General features: G+C 34.9%; 1 protein-coding gene across 1 annotated transcript in view; it reads right to left on the bottom strand.

Moving 5' to 3' along the window:
- The window catches only part of LOC106671105 (peroxidasin-like protein), a 96,532-nt gene that overhangs the window by 14,361 nt on the left and 60,424 nt on the right, over window positions 1-21,747 (bottom strand). Inside the window, exon 5 of the mRNA XM_024226712.1 lies at window positions 18,970-19,098. Within this exon, the coding sequence (XP_024082480.1) occupies window positions 18,970-19,098 (129 nt within the window). The remainder of the gene's footprint in view (window positions 1-18,969; window positions 19,099-21,747) is intronic.

The raw sequence follows: 21,747 nt of genomic DNA, 5'->3' as shown, positions 1-21,747 counted from the left end.
CGACAAAGAAGTGATGCACAAACATCAAAGCGCTGATTTTTTGGCGATCGTTTAATGAGTGTGGAACCCAATTTTCGAGTTTTTTCACTTTTCCAATCGCCTTGAGGTGGTCAGCGACGGTCGTTTTACTGACTTTGAGTTGCTCTGCAAGTTCTCGAACAGTTGTTTTGGGGTTTTCTTCCACCACTGATCGCAGAACATCATCATTAAGAGAGGAAGGCCTTCCACGACCTTCTTCATCTTCAAGGCTGAAATCTCCCTCCCGAAATTTTTTAAACCACCTTTGCACAGTGCACTCATTAACACAACCCTCGCCCCAGACTTGGTTAATGTTTCTAGCCGTTTGGGCTCCGCTTCGGCCGAGTTTAAACTCGTAAAAGAAAATCGTACGAAATTCTCGCTTTGACATTATAAGGATGACTGAATTATTTCCAAGTAGCGGAATGCTACAGAGGTAAACAAACAATATCATTTGGAAGAGGATTAATAAGTGTTGACATTCATACAAATGAGTAATCCTGTAAACGTAAACAGAATATTTTATATAGATTTTTTTTAATGAAAACTTAAAATCCTGCATTATTTTCCGGACAACCCGATACATGATACATATTTAAAAATAATATTACACGTTGTTTGTTACATCTTAATATAATCCAAAGTTCTTAATTCCGCAACCTTCCAATTTATCACGCTGAATAAATCAACAGTAAATAACAATTCCGTTACCTCCGTTAATTTAGTCACCAGTGATCTATTTCGTCAGCTGTGAATAATTTGGAAGGTTACGGAATAGAGAACTCTCGATTTTGTTATGTAGTATGACATGTAATTTAATTATTCCTTTTAGGCGAGTATTTTGTATGTTTTTCAATCTTTATTATCATGAGGCCAATTATTATATAATCTTACCTACATACGTGTCATTCTTTTTAGAGTAACAAAATGACAAATTCTCATTTTCTTCACTCTACTTATTTTGTCAGCTATGTATAAGTTAAAAGATTACGCAATTTAGAATTATCGATTTTATACCATTAAAAAGAATCCCAAACACATGAGATTATATCATTACTAAATTTAAAAAAAATTGAGAAAATACGCGATACTTATCTAAAAAGCATAAGTGAATAAACTACACTTTTTTATGCATTCGTAACGTCTGAGGTCATGTCACCCCTTGGCGTATCGGTGGTTTTGAAAAAAAACAAACAAAAAAACATTTGTAGGTATGTCGGATTCTAATGCAGGGCCGCAGGATTCGAACGCGGGACCTTTACCTTACAGCGAGCGCCGTGTTAACGCTTTACAACTGAATAAAATTAAAAGTTCTCAATTCCGTAACCTTCCAGCTCAACACAGCTGACTAAATTAACACACGTGACTAGATTGTTATTTACATATGTATATACACTAAGAATAAGAAATGGAAAAATCAAAAATCAAAAAGAAGATGGAGATAAATCTTACACTGTACTATGGACGAAAACACACTTTAAAAATTGACAAGCCAAAAAAACAAATAATTTAAAAAGTCCGTTTTTCTATTCTCGACTTGAATGGTTTGAAGGGGGTGAGCGAGCGTTGAAGGGTGAGAGACTGACTGATAATTTTGACAAAGGGGAGTGAGGGAAGGTGAAACGGAAATAAGCGTTAAGAGTCGGGGGATGAGAAAAAGTGAAAAAAACATGAATGAAAAAGAAAGCTAGAGAGCTGTGGAGAGTGAGAGAGTATGAGAGAGAGAGAGAGAGAGAGAGAGAGAGAGAGAGAGAGAGAGAGAGANTGTGTGTGTGTGTGTGTGTGTGTGTGTGTGTGTGTGTGTGTGTGTGTGTGTGTGTGAGAGAGTGAGTGTGAGTGTGAGTGAGTGAGTGGGTGGGTGGGTGAAAGAGACCTTTTATTTGTACGAGTTTTCCAACAATACACCTCGAAGCCTTTGGATAAATTTTAGAATGAACGTCAAATTTCCTATTGGAATCCTCAAATTCCGCCTATTGGTCAAAACCTATCGAAGCTTTTCAGAATTGTTTTTTATAACTCCACCTTAACTATTTATTTGAAAAATACTCCGTTTCGAACAAAAGGAATGGAGGGCAATTCACTTAACGTAGGAGTGTGCTGGGAAAAAGCACAATAGCTTTTAAAAAATGCAAGCAATATGGGGATGAGGTGTCACTTTAATAAAGTCTCCATACTGATCGAACGGTTTTAAATTTAAATTTCTAAGAGGTTTTTCACCAAGCATTTATTTAATTATTACTGTAGAAAAGCTCTAAGTATTGCAGGTTAGAAAACAACCAAGGAAATTTTATGATATTCCCTTTTCATCATCAGGATTTTATTGAACTTTTGTGGACTTTTATTCTCAGATTATTTTTCTTACCCCTGAAGAGTACAAGAAAGCAGTTAAACTTTTAGATTTTTTAAAATTTATCGACCCTGTCAACCGTTAATGATCTACGTGTAGTATGGTCTTTCCATCCAGTAGTATTTTCAATCTGTTTTTCTGTTACAGATATGTTTTTTTAACTCTATGAACCATCCATCATACAATTCGAGGTGATCAGTCATAATATTTTTCTCTATATATCTTACTTGAAGCTAATCATCGACTAATGATGACGATTTGTCATGTAGCGTTTTAACTTTCAATGAACTAACGATTAAATGAGCTTAATAAGAACTGTGTTTATAATTTTTAATTATTATTAATTGGATATTTAACGAATATTTCTTGGAAAGAAGCGAAAGTTGTTGTATTCAGCCACCTATTAGTATGAAAAAACTCATTCCTTTTGTCGAGCTTTAGAGGAAGTTTCCTCAGTCTATGAAACATTGGACGAAGTCCTAAGAAACTGGGATCTTAAGTCTTGTCTAATCTTTTTGCTGAAACTAGGTCGAAAAATAATAGACTCGGGTTCGAGCAAATTGCGAATGGGTATTTTAAGTTTAAAAACGCTTCTTCCAGAACCAAAATTTGAGTAAATTGGCGCGGTCCACCACTATCGGGCCTCCCTAACGACAAGGGAAAAATATGAAAATATTAAATGGGATTTGCTGTATAAAACTTTACAAACACTAAAAGGATCTTCCAGTAAAGTAAGCAAAAAAGGTTTCTTTTTGAAATACAAAGGAAGGTTGCAAAGTAGGTTGAAATATTTTTTCTTTTTACGAAACAAAGTTAATATCCGTTTTTTGCTTTTAAAACCTTAGAAAAACCTAGTTTTGAAAAAAAATGTCCCCCTTTCGATTTTTGAAAATCAATAAAATCGATAGTTCTCAGTGCTGTAACCTTCCGACTCGAACACAGATGACGGAATAGGATCACAGGTGACTAAATTAATGTATGTAACTGAATTGTTACTTACTGTTGATTTAGTCATTCCTGATATGTTCCGTCATCTGTGCATGAGTTGGAAGGTCAGAGAGTTCAGAACTCTCAATTTTATAGCACTAAAAATAATTCCAATTATATGAGATTAAATAATATTTAGCTACATGACAATTAAAGATAGTGGAAATGTACGATACATTTTTGAACATACTACATTAAATTAAAAGTTGTTACATCTTAAAATCAAATTTCTCAAATCGTTTTACGTAACTGAAACGTAATAGAACTCTGTTTTATTGTATTGACAAAACCTTGTATACAACATATTTTGGAAAATAAAAAAAATGTTGTTTTCTTAAATTGAATATTGATGTTAGTATTTCATAACTCATATAAATCTGGCGGAATAGGATCACATGTGACTAATTAACTTACATTACATTATTGTTCTGCTTATTTTTATTAACAACTCAAATTTAAATAAAATAAACCATTAAACATGTATACATATATATTAAATCGCAATCGATAGAAGGAAAGTGTTATTTAAAGGTCTTCAACGTCGATGAAGCCGACTTGGCTTTGAACGTTTCGATTTTTATTTAGGTTCGTTAGGGAGAAACAGCCTGCGGGCTTGATTGGCATGAGCTAGATTAGAAACATGTCTTTTTCAATAAACCTGACCGTCTCGCCAAGTCAAGGTAGTGTCTATTTACAGTCGGCTACGGAACAATCCGATGTAAACATCGCCATGTCGTTCTAAAACTCATTTACAGAAAGATAAATCGGTTATTCCGATAGCTGGTTGTTTTTTTAAATAAAATATCTAACAGATCTAAACATGAATACGAAAGTCAAGCTTACGCTTAAGTAAAATAATTTCGGTCTTAAAAGTCTTCCTAGTTGTCGAAGTCTTGTGTTAATTTGTCTCTTAAGTCTTCTGTGCGGATTCCATGGTAGTCTGCTGTCTAGGTCAGTCCTAAGTACCTGACTTGAATGGAAATCGGTAGGTTCTTGTTAATGAACAGAAGAGACCAAGAATTTTTTAATGTAAATGTACACTGCCTATTTTCTCCTCATTCAGTCTTGTAATTTTTTGCACTACCGGTTTGTTGGACGTGGTATCATATGGCGAGGTGGTATTGAGGGTATTGGAATTTATAGAAAAGTGAACAGTGTAAATTTACAAAAGGATTGGGCCAACATTCTGCCTTTTGCGACGCCGGCTTGGATTGCTCTGAGAGTGTTCATTGCCGCCTCATTCTGAAGCAACGGTCAGTTCCATGATTCTTCTTGATTCTGTATCTGATTGTCTTCCTTCTCGTATGCAAGCTGACATCGAACTGTGGAAAAAGGTATATACGACGCTGTGTGTGGTGTGTGGTGGTGGAATGTGATTGAGGCTGTGTATGGTGGAGGTGAGCAGCCGTCAAACCCCATAAAGGTGAAGGGAGGGGGTGATGTGTTGGAGATGGTGGAGGCTGTGTGAGGTGATGTCATTTGTAAGGTGTGATGAGGTAGAGGTGAGTAGCCGTCAGACTCCCATGAACGTAGAAGGAGGGGGTGAACTGTTGGAGAATGGTGAAGGCTGTACGTGATGGAGGTGGTGTTGTGTAGTGGAATGTGGTGAAGGTGGTGTGTGGTGGAGGCTGTGTATGGTGGAGGTGAGCCCGTCAAACCCCATGAAAGTGGAGGGAGGAAGGTGATGTGTTGGAGATTGGTGGAGGCTGTGTGAGGTGATGTCATTTGTTAGGTGTGGTGTGGTAGGGGTGAGTAGCCGTCAGACCCCATGAAGTTGAGGGAGAGGTGGAAGCTGTGTGTGGTGGAATGAGGCAGTTTGATGGAGTGAGGTGGAGGCGGTGGCGAAGTGGCGGAGGCTGGCCCAGGACCGGCCATACAGGATAGTTCCTGGGTTCGAATACCGGTATAGACCATGGATTTTTAATTGTAAATAATATTGAAAAAGTACTGTTTTATCAAAGCTGGTTTGACCCCCTCGCCCACAAAAGGTTTCGACCTATAGCGGAAGTAATTCGGTCTACATATCTTCAGAATGATTAAACAGTGCCTTTGAATATCTGTTACAAATGATGAATATATTTTAGATTATTCTCATCACGAATTATACATAATGAATATATTATATGGCCTTTTAAGGGTAAAAACGGTGAATAATATATATCACGTTGTTAACAGTAATCGTGTAAGTTGAATATTCAAGGGATGGTCTTACAGATTCAAATCATTTTATAGGCTTCCGTTAATTATATCATCAAGGCTGTACGAATTTTAATTAATGTACTGAATTGATCATCTAAGCCGGCTGGGAAATAATTTTTATAATTACCTCTTTCAAAACGCATGGATGTCTTCAAAGGGTTATTTGTTCGATTAGAAGAAGAAAAATTGTTCCATCAACTCGCAACAACTCTAGAGAATTTTCCAAACATAAAATTTGAACATAAGGATTGTGTGGAAGAGAGAAAAGTTTGATATAGGAAGAAGAGTTGAATTCTCTTGATTACTGTCTCTACAGAAACAGTCAATGGTTTTGATTATGATTCCAGACCACGCTTAGACAACACATAATGAGTTTTTCTCGAGTCGAGTCACTTTCTCCACTGGCAAATTCTAAGTGACAAAATCATGGCTCATATTTTTGGTCAGGAGAGAGGAATGAGCGGAGTGTGAGAGCCCCTTTGGGATTGCGTAATAAACAGATAAATCATACCCGTTCTTTTCCCTACCCTGTCGTCGCGGGCTTCAAAAACAAAACCCAAATCCGGCGTTTTTCCCTTTTCAACTTTTGGCCGTTTTTAAAATCTTTGAATCGAAAATCATACTGGCAAAAAAATACAGAAATACTCTACGTACACTGTTTGAAATTTTTATGTAAGGAAGACATTTAACGAATTGACATATACAATGTGTGCAGTTTAGGGGATGAAAATTTTGGTCAACTCGGTGTACTTACTAACTTTATGCTTCTATAGCTATTTTCAAAGAAATTAAACATTTTTTTGCAAATTTCGAGGAAAATATTTATTGATAATTTTCCCAAAAAGCTCAAATCAGATGTTTTCCGGGCTGTGAAAAACTAATATCAACTTTGTTTTCGGCTAAAAAATAATAGTTTTCCCCACTTTGAAAAAAATACGAAATGAATAAATACCAACAATACGCTAAAATATATCAAGTATTCAAAGACTTTGAAACCATTTTTGTTGATGTTGGTAGATCCGAAGCCTACAGAAGTTTAAATAAAATCTGTGATACACCTTTATTCGAAAATATCTTGATCATTGCTTTTCCCGTAATTTCAAGTTAAACCTTTTTAACTTTTAATTGACCTTTTTCACTTCAAATCAAACTTTTCAACATGAAATTAACCATTTTTAACTGCAAATGAAATTTCGAAAACTTCAAATATACCTTTCCTTTACAGCAATAAAAAAGTAGGAAATGGTGTGAAATATAAGAATGTAAAGTAATTTTCTTGTATAAATGTAAATCCTTTTTAAAATACAAAATAATTAGGCTCTAAGACGGCGATATGAAAAGAAATTACAATCAATAATAATTAAGTAAAATTAAATATAAAACAAAATAATAATCTTTTAATTTGAGAATTTTATAAAAATATGAAATGGGTTGTTATATAAAGTACCAAATAAACATTGGTTACAATTAAAATTAAAAGTTATTAAAATTAAACATAAAAAATGGCTCTTCTATTAATTCGAGAATTTTTAAAATGCCAAAATAATAGATCTATAAAATTATTATTTAAAAAATCGAAAATGAACAGAAAGATCATTTCAAATTAAAAAAATGATCTTTTATTTGTGTATTTAATTTTAAATAATTTTTAATTTTAACTGAAATTTTAGAAGACCATATTTTTAAGAGCAAAATTATTTTAAATTACCAAATATTCTCAAACATACAGGTGTTTTAGATTATATGCTTATGTTTCGCACCATCTAAGTTTTCTAATTCCCGAAAGATCAATATGAAGTCCTTTTAATATGGGAATTAAAAAACAATAAAATAGATCCTTATCTACGATACTACATGAAAGTTAATTACGATTAAAATCAATATTTTAAAATTAAATATAAAAACAAATAATTTTTTATTAATTAGATATTTTTATAAATATAATAATAGACTAATATATGGACTAATTATTTTATATTTAAAAAATCAAATTAATAGAAAAATCATCTGTTTTTATGTTTAATTTTATACCATTTTATATGATCATAAAGGTTGAATCCTATATTTTTATATTTAATTTTATATAATTTTTTAATATTTGTTATAATTAATATGCTCTTCTAAAAGTCTTATTAGTTTATATAAAAAAATGACAAATATACAGGAATTTTACTTTTACACTCTCCTAACTTTTTTAATTCTTTACAGAACTGTTTAATTGAAAGTTAAAAAAATTAATAAGTAGAAAAACGTTTGTTTGAATTCAAAAAGTTAAATTGTAAATAAAACTTAAAGTTAAAAAGGTTTAATTTGAAGGAAAAAACTATTTATGTATAATACATGAGTTATACCTCAAATAGTCAATATCGTAAAATCTTTAATTTGGTAGTATGAAACAATTTAAATTTTTTATATTAAGCCTTTCAGACTTAAAAAAACCGTTTCTCAAAAGAAATACCCGCCTCTTTAGGCAAATTACACACGGAAGGATTATCAAAGACTCTTCTCCTGTCATTTATATGTATTTTTGCCTAAAGTATTAATCGATGAACTATACAAATTTCATTGATCAGTATGCATTTATAATTATGTAATAAAATAATGTGTTAAAAGCGTGATATAGACATACTTATACGTCAGGGAAAGGAAGACGTGCTTCTTGTTAAAATTTCCGTTTAGGAAGGCAACAACTTGAGGATCTCCTCATTTTCATGATCGCTTTAAACACTTTAAAGCAACGGCTCTTACCATTATGAAAATTCGGTGGTAGAAATAAATGCAAAACTGAAGGTGATATCGATTTTCAACTATTTTTGTCCAAGGGTGATTCATTTTCACTTTCCTCTACCCCGTCGCGGCATAATTGGATAAATATCTTTTAAAATCATTTAAAGATAATTTCTAGAATAAGAATTTTTCAATTTTTTTTAGCCTTTGCTTAATTGGATCGTCGTAAAATAGATTTTTTGGGTATATTTACCATTTTTAAATAATCGATATAAAAAGCAAGTCAAACTTACAATACTTCCGAAACCGTTATATACATGTGCCTTAAGAAAGGAGTTTTCTGGGTTCCAACCAGTTCTGGCATACATCTATCACTGGTACCCTGTCGGACCTTTACAACCTACTGCTCTCAAATCCAGACCAGTTATTCAGGCACACCTTACAACATAGCTTTACTTTCCGTTGCATCACTCTACCTCAAATGTACTATTACCTCACACCCTTCTTATTGAAAACCTCATTCACTACCTCGGGCTGGTTGTAGGCAAGCAACGCCCTGGATTCCCCATACAAGACTCAAAAGGATCCTACTCTCTTAAAACTCCTTGTCTGATACTTGTTCTATGTTGCCTACATGTACTTTAAAATTTGGGTTGGATCCTCTCAACTCTACTTTGTACAAGGCGCGGGCGTATCTCAGGGTAGCATCCTTGGCCTGGTAGTGTACTCAGTATATACTGCTGGAATCTATTCACATACCGACACCCCTAACATACGCTCCTGACACTGTCATTGTATCGTCCAACTCAGAGCACGTTTTAGCCTACCGAACCCTCCAGAATCATCAACATTCCATTGAACATTTGCTCAAAAATAGGTGATTAAAAAAACATCAGAAAATGTCAAACATAACCTTCACACTCTGTCGCCAACTTATTATAACCTCACCCCCTTCCGATAGAAATCGTCATCCTATATATCGGGCTGTTCCTCGACAATCCCATACGTGTCTCAAAGATACAGAACCTACCTCGTCCTTAAGTCTTACCTGGCCAACACTGGGTGAATGCAGTTACTCTGCTTAGTACAAGGAGTATCTCAGGGTAGCGTCCTTGGTCCCGTTACTCCATATACACTACTACCTAGGTATGTACTGAGGAAGAACTGAACCGACGATACCGATTACTTAAAATACTACTAAACAACAGATCTATTCCCTAGACAACAAAATACTCAAATACAATTCAATACTGAAACCAATATGGACGGCATAGGATCATGGGGTTCGATTAAACCTTCCAATTTCTGCAAAGTCCAGACCGTGATATCACGAATCCTTCGACATATTGTATATTCTCTGTGGAAGAAGAAATGCTGCTCGGGGATAATGCTCGAAGTCGAATAGGCATTCGATCAAGTCTGGCACACTTTCTCATCAAGTTCTGATTTGGTGATACAATATAGGTTGATTCTCTTCTTTTTTTGACGGGTTGATGCGGGGGTTCTACAGAGTATGCTGACGATATACATTCTTTTTCTGACACCGCGATCCATTTGCTGATAACACTACTATATAAAATCCATATCCCGTCAAAAAGAATCTAGACCTGCACTCATAGTACTGATGGTATTAAGTCCTTAGGAAAGGTACTCTATGAAATATTTAACAATCCCTTTTCCAGCAATTGATCTTTTTCTTTTATAAAAGCTCTTTATGAGGACTTGAGTTTGTCGATATACTCTTCAATAGCAATACAGAGTAAACGCCATTCAAAAGGGCCTGTAATTAAGCCCAGCTTGTAAGCAATCTTATGATAATTAATCTATCCTATTCAACGATTAGTTTGATCGTCAACGATCTACGGTTATATGATTTTCAATGAGGGTACTACATTCAACCCATGCCCCTTCATCATCGGCAATTAATGCATTTTTACTAACTAGAGTTATTACGTTACGGGGTCCGAGTCTGCCCAGGCATTTAACCCCTCGGGTCTTTGTCGCCCGCCCTGCGTAATATATAACTAGAGTTGTGGAATGTATTGAAGCATTCTTTTTCCATCGGAACAACATTGAAGGAAAAATAGAAATATTCTGTGAATAAAAGTTAATCACGCGCTTTTTTTTAACGTTTTACTATAACACATTTCTCGATTGGGATTATAAAAGGTGTTTTCTTTTTTTTGAACATGTAAATGTATGGATAAAAATTTAATTGATATTAGAAAAAAAAATGGACCGACATTTCTACCAACACTAATATGGTTTGACCCGTGCAACTAAAACTCATTAATTGAAGGTCATTATAGGAACAAAATTATTCTCCAGATTAGGACAATAAAGGCGCTAAAGAGATAAATACCAGCCGCATATGTATGTAAAGGGAAAGTAAACAAAACCACTCATAAATTCCTATTAAACATAATAAAAGATTATTTTCTGCATTGTACCGAGGAAAAGATACGTCGATTAATCTAAGTTAAGCTCTGCTTTGTTCCCACGAAGCTATTGTGATTTGAAATTACCAAGCATTAGGGAAATACCTGCAAAAACCTCCCACTTCTGGTTCTCAACCCTCCGCTCCCTCATTATCGGGCTTTAGAAACACTTGAGGGTTTGTCATTTACCTCATTGATTCTATTACCTCGACATGATTACTATTGCAATTTTCTTTAGAACAGTTTAGGATTTGATTTCTTTATTGAATGAACACACGTCAAACGCATACGTTTGATCAGCTGCATTGTGTAAATGTATTTTATCCATTGAATTTCATTCGAAATGTCTACTATATATTATAATTTGCTTTTCTTTATTAAACTATTTTCACTATATATTTATAGCCTTATTTTTCGAGCAGCAAAGGCGCGAAACTGTTAATTTTTTATATATTATTTTTTACTTGTAGCTTAACTTTATTTTACATATTACAAATGTGTTCGCAATACGTTTATTATTCACAACAGCTAATGCGGCGAACCAATGCTGGCACTCAGTGTGAAGGATTAAGGGACACGGTCTCGTAGCCACTGTCTATTAATGATGGAAATGTGTAGAAATGGCCAAGTAGTAGCGTTAGGTGTGAAATTATTGGAAACGGGAACGGATCATAAGTTGACAAACGGATTGAGGTCGTTGGGGTTAGTGAGGTTGGTGACGTAGTGAGGAGCTTTGACAATTTGTCTGAAAACTTTTGATTGGAAGGATTGGTTGCGCTGGATGTTAGGCGGCTTGGTAGAATCCCACAGAGTCATTCCGTATGTCCAAATGGTCACAATAAAGTTTGGTATAAGGTTAGATTAGTGTTTACGGCCAAGACGGATTTCGGTCCTAGTAGTCTTCGTAGTTGTCCAACCCTTGCGTTAAGTTGTCGTCTCTTAAGTCTTGTGTGGGGAATCCCATGTCAGTTTGTTGTCTATGTGAAGGTATGTGAATTGAATGGAATTCGGTATTTCTTTGTTGAAGTACAGTGAACGTACACTGAGTACATATTATTAAGTCTTGTCCTCCACTTTTTGCACCAGTCTTTGGTAAATTAAAGGTGTTCTTGGGTGTTCGAGATAGTTTAGGTAGGATTTGAGTTGGAGGACAAAATTGCGGTGTCGATGGAGATGAAGTTATTGGGGCATTGGGGTGTGCAGGTAGTATCGATGATATAAAGGATGGGACCAAGAATCCTCCGTATATCCAAAGCAGCGGTTGGTTAGTATGATTTCAAGATAAGATAATAAGAAGTTGGTAGGAATTGTTTAAGTTTATAAAGCATGCACGGTTGTCAGACCTGTGCTACATATAGGAACGCACCCAAACAATAATTTTTGTTCTTTAAGCAGAGGAGATAGTGTACAAACTCTGAAACCTTGTTGAATTGTAGAATGATGTGAACGTAAGCCGAATTGTTGAGAATTATTTTTTGAGCATCTAGGATGGGTGTTAATCGCTTTAAAAGGAGTCTTTCGAGAAACTTGGTCATTGCAGGAAGAAGGCTGATGGGTCTGTAGGAGGATATGTGGTTGAGAAGTTTGTGAGCTTTAGGAATGAGAATAACGGTGGAATATTTCCATAAGATAGGATAGTGAGTGGTTCGTAGGATGGCGTGATATCTTGTGGTTAAGAAAACTATAGCCTTTTGTGGTAGATTTCGAAGTATGGTGGAGGTGATTAGATCATGCCCAGGGGATTTTTGAATGTGGTACGTAACTTCAGAAAGAGTTAAAAGCGTGATGAAATTTGCGTTAAATGTGCTTGATAGAAAGACAGTTTATGTGGAGTAACGCACCGAGGACACCCTGAGAGACGTTTTGTACAAAAAAGAGTTAGAGCTTCCGATAGATTTTTCTGGTGTTGAGATTCATTCACCATGTTTTGAACAATTGTTCAAGGGAATGTAGGTGTGTCTGAAGGGTTCGGTGTACTATAACGTGGTCTGAGTTGGACGATACAATGGCTTTGTCATCAGGGTAGGTTAGGGGTGTCGAGAGCGTAGGATGCTATTGAATTTTCAGATTCAATTGAAAGATGTTCGACGACGAGGAACACCCCAGAGCAGCTTTCCATCAGCCATAGGACGATATGTTTAACAGTGTCTAAATCCAGATCTATGGCTCGGGAATTTATTGTAATATTCTACGGATAAAAGTACACTGACAGGCAAAAATGCCACCAAATTGATTTTTTTTTTCATTCTCTCGGTTAATGCAAATTCTGCCCTCAATTTGTCTCATTGTTTTTATCAATAAATATTTCTTTATGCTATGTTTTAAATTGGGAATATCAATTAGAGCTAAACACACACAATCCTCTATACAAAACAAGGACAAAGGATTTTTCAATGATTACTTTTTACGGAATTTAAAATCTTTATCCATTCTCATTTGAATTATGAAGCAGTAAACTATTTAGTTTCAAAAATGCCACTTAGTGCTGAGGATGTTGCGCGTGGTGTGGCACTTGATGATGGACGTTCCATCAGGTATGCGAGGTAGCAACTGGGTCCTACCATAGAAGGCCCAGTTCTGGACGCCCGAGGGTAAGATAACCAGATGTTTTTGACTCTGAGAATTTTGCGAAACCGGCACCTTACTGTTGTTCAAGCTATTCATCAGCTCCAGGAAGTCCGAGGTGTCCAAATTTCTGAACGCACTGCTCGAAGAAGATTAAATTAGTATGGACTGACGGCTTTTCGCCCCGTAAGAGGACCGGAATTGACCAGAACACACAGAGTTGCACGGTTCGCATTGCTCAAGAACACTGCCATTGGTCTTTGAACGATTGGTCTGCAGTACTTTTTACAAATGGGTGTAGATTTGCTATACGATCTCCAGATGGGCGTGAAAGATTGTGGAGAAAGCGAAATGAAAGGTAAGGAAGCTTGTAATTTTCCCCAACCTTTCCAAGGTTGCTCAGTGTTAGTGTCTGCGGGAATTTCAATGGAGAGTCGCACACAGTTGGTTGTTGTTTGACAGCCACTCGCTATGTGGATAAAATTTTGGAACATCATGCGTCGCCTATCCTTGATCAAATCAGCGACAATCCTATTCTAATGCACGATAATGCCCGTCCACATGTCGCTCGCACATACCTTCAACAGCATACCATCAGGGTCTTAGCCTGGCCAGCCGTTTTCCAGACTTGAACCATATCGAACATTTCTGGGATACCCTCAAAAGACGAATAAGAGCACGTCCATCACTTCCTGATACACTCCACGATCTCGAAAGGACTCTTTGTGAAGAATGGGCTAACCTCCAGCAAAGAGACATTTCCAGACTGATAGAAAGTAAATGAAAATGACTGGTTGAAATGTTAATTAAAAATCTAAAACAAAATTAAAACAAAAAATTAACTGTCCGCCTTTTTTTAAAATTTTTCATTTTCCTTAGCAATTCATTTATTTTTTTACTTTTTTAGACAAAGACTCGATTATTAAACTTTAAAAAACGTGAAACTTTGATTAATATATACAAATGTATACAAATCCAGGTTATATTACAAGTGGGTGAAATTTTTTGCCTGTCAGTATATTTGGTTAGGTTTTTTTTTCAAGAAGGTGACCAATAATTAGGAGTAAATTGATGGGCGTTAGCAATTTGGAAGGTGTTTGTTCGGCTTCGGTATTGGGTTGAAAACATACTCCAGTCCTCCTAATCAAAAAATCTACTTGACAAAAGATCCAAATTATTCCTTGACAACTCATCTATTCTACCATACTGAAACATATATGGACTGGCACATGCAGTGAACCTAAGGTGTTCAACCTACTTGCTTTTAAGGTATTATTTTTGCAAACCTTTCTTTTGAGTTTTTTTATTTTACTTGTTTCTTTGTGATTTTAAAACTTTTTATTATAGTGCTTCCAGGAAAAACGCATCGTACTGTTCATTTTCCCTTTTATGGCAACAAAATTTATCATGGAATATATAGATTTAAGTAAATTTCTGTAAACAAATATTACAAATCTACAGATAACTGAGTTGAATGTGACTGCTCTAAAGCATTAAATATGAAACATCCATTAGCACCCGCGTAAACAAACAGAAAAACCCCATTACTTACATTAAAATTGTATAAAAGTTTGGGGCGTAATCGCATACATTTTTAAGTAGTAAGAAAATGTTCCGTATGGTTCCAATATTTGGATATCATTGGTTCCGTGATCAATTGATGAGTCAATAAATAATTGCTATGACGTTTTACTGGCTGGATTTTATTTAAAAAAATGAAGTGTACAAGAATGAAGTTAATATTACATTTGAATAAATATGCGTAGCCACTCAATTACTTTGTGTACCGTAATTTTCTTTAACGAAACCAAATTTTTTTCTCTCCCTTCTTTACTTTTAAAAATTCATTCAAAAAATCATTTTGTGTGAAAATATGAATTCTTTCTTTAAACAACTTAAAAATATTCAATTAACTTTTTCCCATTAGACGATATATCGTTTACATCCTCAAATAAAAAAAATTAACTTTATTGAAAAATTTACGTCAATCTACGAAATCTTTCAAATAAAGGCTAATGGAAACACTGAGGTTTTTGTGATTTCAAGGGATTTACAGTATCTTTTTAACGGGACATTGCTCTTTTTTCCCTCAACTTTCGAAAGATTTTTCCCAAAACCGCCGTCCCCTCGCCGAGGATATCCGAGGGCAGCTCCGTCTTTCCTTTTGTCATTCATATTCATTTAAATCTGCCACGATTCGCCGCGAGACTTCCAAACCGTGCATAAAACTTGCATAATAACCGATTCTAATATACGAATTTGGTACTGCTCGTTGGACCCTCATAGTAGATTATTTATACGGTGTTTTCAAGTGGATCCATACAGAAATTATTGTTGAAATATAGGCAATTTGACGAATTTTATTATCATTATTAAGTCAATTCGTCATTTAACACCTTGGAAAGGAATTTTGTACTGCTCCTTATAATTTTTATGGTTACACAATCAATAGAATAAATAAATTCTAACTGTTTTTATCAAGAAACCAACTTGACATTCGTTTTTCGCAAAAAAAACCGCTTATTACAAATTTTTGAGAAAATTAAAAAATCAATTGTTTTCTTCAAATTTTTCGCTTCCAAAATTCTTTCGATTTCTGTCCGAAAATTACAAAAGTAGTAAAAACTTTGAAACGCCTTGGTTGAGCAACATGAAATTTTACATGTGTTTAGAAACTTATAATCTATTTTCAATTAATTAATATTTTTATGTAAGGCTTTGGTTGAAATGAAAAAGTTAGCGTCACGAGCGGGATTCGAACCCACGACCTTCGGCCCAATGCGCCGCCGATCTAATCACTTGATCTATCGTAACTTCGATCCACTCGGACACTAACTCCCCATCTAAACCTACCTTTCGAATTTTCCCTCCTTGTGGCCACGGGGAGCTGTTAGTGAAGTTATGCTTCGTTTTACTTATTAAATCCATTATATTTAGTGGTCTGATTGACCAAATTACTTCTTTCAAGTAATTAATATTTTTATTAAGGTTTTGATTGAAATGAAAAATGGCAAAAAGGAGGGAAAATTTGAAAGGTTGTAGGTTGTGATGGGGAGTTAGTGTCCGAGTGGATCGAAGTCAGGATAGCTCAAGTGGTTAGATCAGCGGCGTATTGAGCCGAAGGTCGTGGGTTCGAATCCCGCTCGTGAAGCTACCATTTTCATTTCAACCAAACCTTACATAAACATATTAATTAATTGAAAGAGTTAATTTGGTCAATCAGACCACTAAATATAATGGATTTATAATTTACACCTAACGGATCAAACATGATCTTCGTATATTATTTCGACCTGCAGATAAAGAATAAAACGTCTGGGATGTTTTAGCTGATTTCATTCTTATTTTTTCATTTTCATGACAAAAATTAAAGTTTTAAGTAAACTTCATTCATAATAGCGGTTGCCTTAACGTTAAATTTGATAAAATATAGAGTTAGTAATTTTTATGTGGAACAACCAGAAAAAAAACCGCTTTGGGTCAATCCGGCGAGTACGCAAAACGAATCCGAACCGGTTCATATCAAAGATCTGGTGATAATAATTATTGAATTTTTATTTTGAGGAATTCACTGAAGTGGTCTGATATAAGGAGTCGACTAAACCCGCAATACATGCTAGTGTTTTGTAAGTTTTCTCAGTTAAGCCGGGCATACACTTATCCGATGCTACGCCATGCGACGCTACCCGACGCCTTGCCACGTTTTGGTAGGGTGTGCACATCTATGCGACGTCGTGCGAACGTCACGTACAGTCACACAGCGTGTCTCACAAATCAGTATCACGATCGCAACGCCTTTTTTGTTCTTAATTCACTATTTTGAGCAAAACCATGTAATAAATCGTTAGTTAAATTTTATGAGCACAACCATGTAATAAATTGTTTGTTAAACTTAATTGTTTTAAATAAGGTTATTCCGGTGTTTTGATAAATTTTCTTCCCAACCATCATAAGTAAATAATTTTTATAAAAACTCATGAATTTTTGATCTCGTTTAATTTGTTTTATATTAAAATAAGTATGTTGTAATTAATATAACGACCAAATTACATATACATAGTTTGAAATAAACTACAAAAAATATGAGTCTCCTGTTCAGACGCTACCCGACGAAAATGGTTTACTTGTATGAGCAAAACTATGAAATTATATGAGCAAAACCGTGTAATAAGTTGTTAGTTAAATTTATTATATCAAATAATGGTATTCCGGTGTTTTGATCAATTTTCTACCAAACCATTAAAATTAATTTTTTTAAATAAACACTAATGAATTATTGATCTCGGTTTGTTTGGTTTATATTAACATAAGTTTGTTGTAATTAATATAAGGACAATAATACATGTAGTTTGAATAAAAACATGAGTGTCCGGTTCTTTTGTCTTCGACTGCACTCGATGCGACCCGACGAAAATCTGGACAGTGGGGATCGCAGAGCGTAGAGAAGGGTAGCGTTGCATAGCATCGGGCAGATGTGCACGGAGGTAATACAATCTTATGGAAAATTGGACTTTGGATTTGGGCCGGGTAGCATCGGGTAGCGTCGCATAGCGTTGCATCGGGTGTGTTCCCGGCTTTAAAGAAACTTCCAATAACCACATTTAACCAAGGGGACCCGGACAAAGTGTCGCGGGTATTATTTACAATGTTGGAGGAGGCGAAAGGGGGTAACCTAAAAGTGCCATTTTCTCCGTAACTACTGAATCATTTTTGTTGAAACTAGGTACACATGTTTCTCTACTATTAAACTGAAAATTAACAAGAGCTTTTTTTGAAATTTTTCGTCTGAAAAAATCTACTGCAAGAAAACTTTTGAACACATTTGTCTAATAATTATGAATTTCTTTATCCAAATATCATTGTTAGTTTTGGAAAAGCTCTTATAGAACTGTTTAAAGATCTTTTATGTTACCGCATAAAAAAATTGAAACGCACATCTTAAACGAGTTGGCAGATTTTGTCCCTGTTGTGTCAAAAAACCTTACTTTTCAGGGCGGCTGTTTTTCTGACGTAGTTCCCCAAAAGTGACGTTTCATCATTATTTCCTATAGATGCTACCACAATACCCTTTCGGAAAGGCAACTGTGCTTCCAATTAACAATTTTAAAATTTCTTGGATCACATTAACTAGAAAAGGTAATCTAAGCCAATAAAAAAATTTGGTTCAATTGACCCGCAACACCTAGTCCCCTTATCCAACTTAAATATAATAAATACTAAATTTTTTTCTCGGTTCCCAGTGGCCGATGGTAACAACGCTCGGACAAGTATAGGAAAGTTTTTGATCTAGTATCATCTGAAATGACGTGAGGGTTTGATTCGGAGGAAAGACCGAGCCCGTCACCATACTTCCATGATCAATAGATCTCAATCAGTGTGGATCCGGACCTCAATCCGATCGAACACTTATGGAACCATATTGGACGTTTTTTAAAAACCGATCCAGCATAATATCAAATATTTGAAAGTAGCATTTGAATTAGTGGTAACGAATTTCGTAAGAAATTAAAACAAATTATACAAATTTGTGCAGAAATTTAATGTGTATTGTGCTCTCTTTTTTGCGTTTGTTCTATTGCGAAAGCTACTTATTAATTTATCTTACATGTACATTCTGTAACTCAATTTTTATTTATATCTATCAGTCTGTTAGAAAATAATATTAACAACAAATTAAAATTTACTTACAGTCAACACTGAGTCGAATCCTTTTGCTCATTGATGGCGGCACGCCGTTGGACGCTATGCACAAATAGGCTCCCATGTCTAGCCTGCTGATTTTCGAAAGTTCCAACATTCCTCCTTCCCACTCGCTAACTGAAAAAGTAAGTTTTAATGTTTACAGTGTATTTAATAAAAATTAATAAAAGAAAATTCGCTATGATACTTGACATACATGAGAATCTTATAAAATATTTGTAAATGATTATTTGGAGGTCGTAAGATGCGGTCTTGTGTGGTGTAGATCTTCAAATAGTCATTAATTAACGGTCACTAAAAACTTCACGTATTTGTAAATGTTAGCAATATTTATTTAGAAATCGTGAGATGCGGTCTGGTGTGATGTAGGTTTTAGAAAAAATTTTTCTTTATCGTGCCAACGTTTCGATCATTATTGAGATCATCTTCAGGGCTCAACGTGTTTGTCTTCTGTGTAATTGTGCCATCCTTGCGTATCGTGTCGAGAGAGCACGATTTTATTTATGGTTTAATAATTATTAAGTAACACCTTGGGTGTTTTTTGTTTTTGTCCTCGTTACGAAGAAAGGGTTTTTTTTAACACTAACATACGATATTAAAGGAAAAAATATTGATTTACATGAAATAAAATTTTAAACTGCCAAGAAAATTGTTGAATGTTCTACGTTACACTTGATGTTATGTGTGTAACCAGACCGCATCTCTAGATTTCTAAATAAATATCGATTAACGGTCACTAATCACCACACAATGTTAACAATGTTTTTTCTGCTTTATTGAATTTCCCAGTGCTTTTTATATTAATTGTGACGACCTTTTTTAATTAATTTTAATTCCTCTATCATCTCAGTAATTGTTATCCAAACATTTTTAAATTTCTGCTTTCCTTTCTTTACTTCCATTATGAAGAAAAAGTGTTAAATATAAAGTTGTATTAAAACTATAATTAGTTTCTTCCATCCTCCGCTGTTTAATTAATTTTCTTTCTTAATATCTTATAAGTTTAGCAGAGATTTTTTTGCTAAGACTTTTACCTTTTTTTTGTGGCAGTTCAGTTTTATGAAATTTTATAGAAAAGTTGCTTGGTCCTGCAGGTGTATCTCAGGAACTATGACGCTAGTCTATTAGCCTTCTAGAATACCTCTACTCCCGTTTGTGCCATGTGACGCAGACAAGTGACAGTTTTTATTTCCTACTTTTCCCAGGGGATTCAGGCAATCTTTTCTCAGGATTATAGCCTAAGTTTAGGTTAGACTTTTTGGCTAAGCCTACCTTTTTGATAATCAGGCCCTTTTTCCGTTCCAGGTCCTCAACCCTTAAGCTAGTCTATCAGCCTTCTACGTTACACTTGATGTTATGTGTGTCTAGGGACCGAGACCAAGAGATAGTTCTGTACTACCTACTACTACTACCTCTCCCATGTAGTGCTGATCTTTTGATCAGTTAAAATACATCGCAATGCTCTGAACACTTTTTTTCCTCATATTAAGTGCCTAATGTCCGTTAGAAAGCCTAAGTTTAGAAAGGCTTAATTAGCCAAGTCTTTTGTCTGTCTTGGGATGTCGTTTCGTCAGGATTTTGTAACATGATCCATTCAACAATTTTCTTGGCAGTTTGAAATTTTATTTCATGTAAATCAATATTTTTTCCTTTAATATCGCACCTATGTTAGTGTTAAAAAACCCTTTTCTTCGTAACGAGGACAAAAACAAAAAACAACCAAGTTGTTAATTAATAATTATTAAACCATAAATAAAATTAATTGTATATTACGGCAAATTGCGGTTTATCGCTTTAACCATCCGACTACCACACCTGGTTTTTTTTTGTATCCCATTCAAGATGAAAAGGGACGAAACTTAATTTTCACGGCGGAGTCCGACGTTATTAGACACTGCTGAAGTGGAAGTAAAGCCGGGTTGTGGTGTTGATTAGTGTGAACAAAGCAAAACACGACTGCGGTTAACTTAACTACGCCTAAGCATCTTGCAAGAAGCCCCTCTTGTAAATTACATATAAATTATCTCTTATTTAGTCGAATATAAATGGGCGGGTTTTTATTACGATGATTAGAACTAATGTAACATTTGTTAAAAAATGGAAAAAATCATTAATCTTTTGCCCTTCAATGTCAATAAATTGACGCTTAAATTGAATTTTTAAAAGAGATTTGAAATTAAAGGTTAGTTGCAACTTGGAAAAAAGGATCTTCGTTGAGGTCACAACAGAACGCCAATTCTTTACGTTTTTGCAGAGCTTTCGACGATATATCGTCGTCATCAGGGCTTTAACTCGATGAGGGTTGAAATCTATCTTGAGAACAAGAAATTTCATTTATGATAAGATTATTTAAAATTAGCTGAAGCTCAGTATCTGTTGTTTTGAAGTTCGATGAGAAATTAAAGATGAGATGATGTATCGACCTGCTGGACATATACACTCTTATAATATTGTAATGAAAAATGTATAAACGTAGCAAGTAATTTTAAAAACTAACCTTTAAAGATGAGATGATGTATCGACCTGCTGTTGAACAACTTGGAAAAAAGGATCTTCGATGAGGTCACAACAGAAAGACAATTCTTTAAGTTTTTGCCGAACTTTCGACGATTAATAATCTTATCATAAATGCAGTTTCTTGTTCTCAGGATATATTTCAACACTCATCGAGTTAAAGCCCTGATGATGACGATATAATCGTCGAAAACTCGGTAAAAACTTAAAGAATTGTCGTTCTGTTGTGACGCCATCGAAAATGCTTTTTTC

Source organism: Cimex lectularius, unplaced genomic scaffold, assembly GCF_000648675.2.
Source record: "Cimex lectularius strain Harlan isolate CLEC.00 unplaced genomic scaffold, Clec_2.1 scaffold4, whole genome shotgun sequence".
In the NCBI taxonomy this organism is placed as follows: Eukaryota; Metazoa; Arthropoda; class Insecta; order Hemiptera; family Cimicidae; genus Cimex; species Cimex lectularius.
The sequence above is the reverse complement of the archived record's forward strand: the minus strand, read 5'-3'. Positions and strand labels throughout refer to the sequence as shown.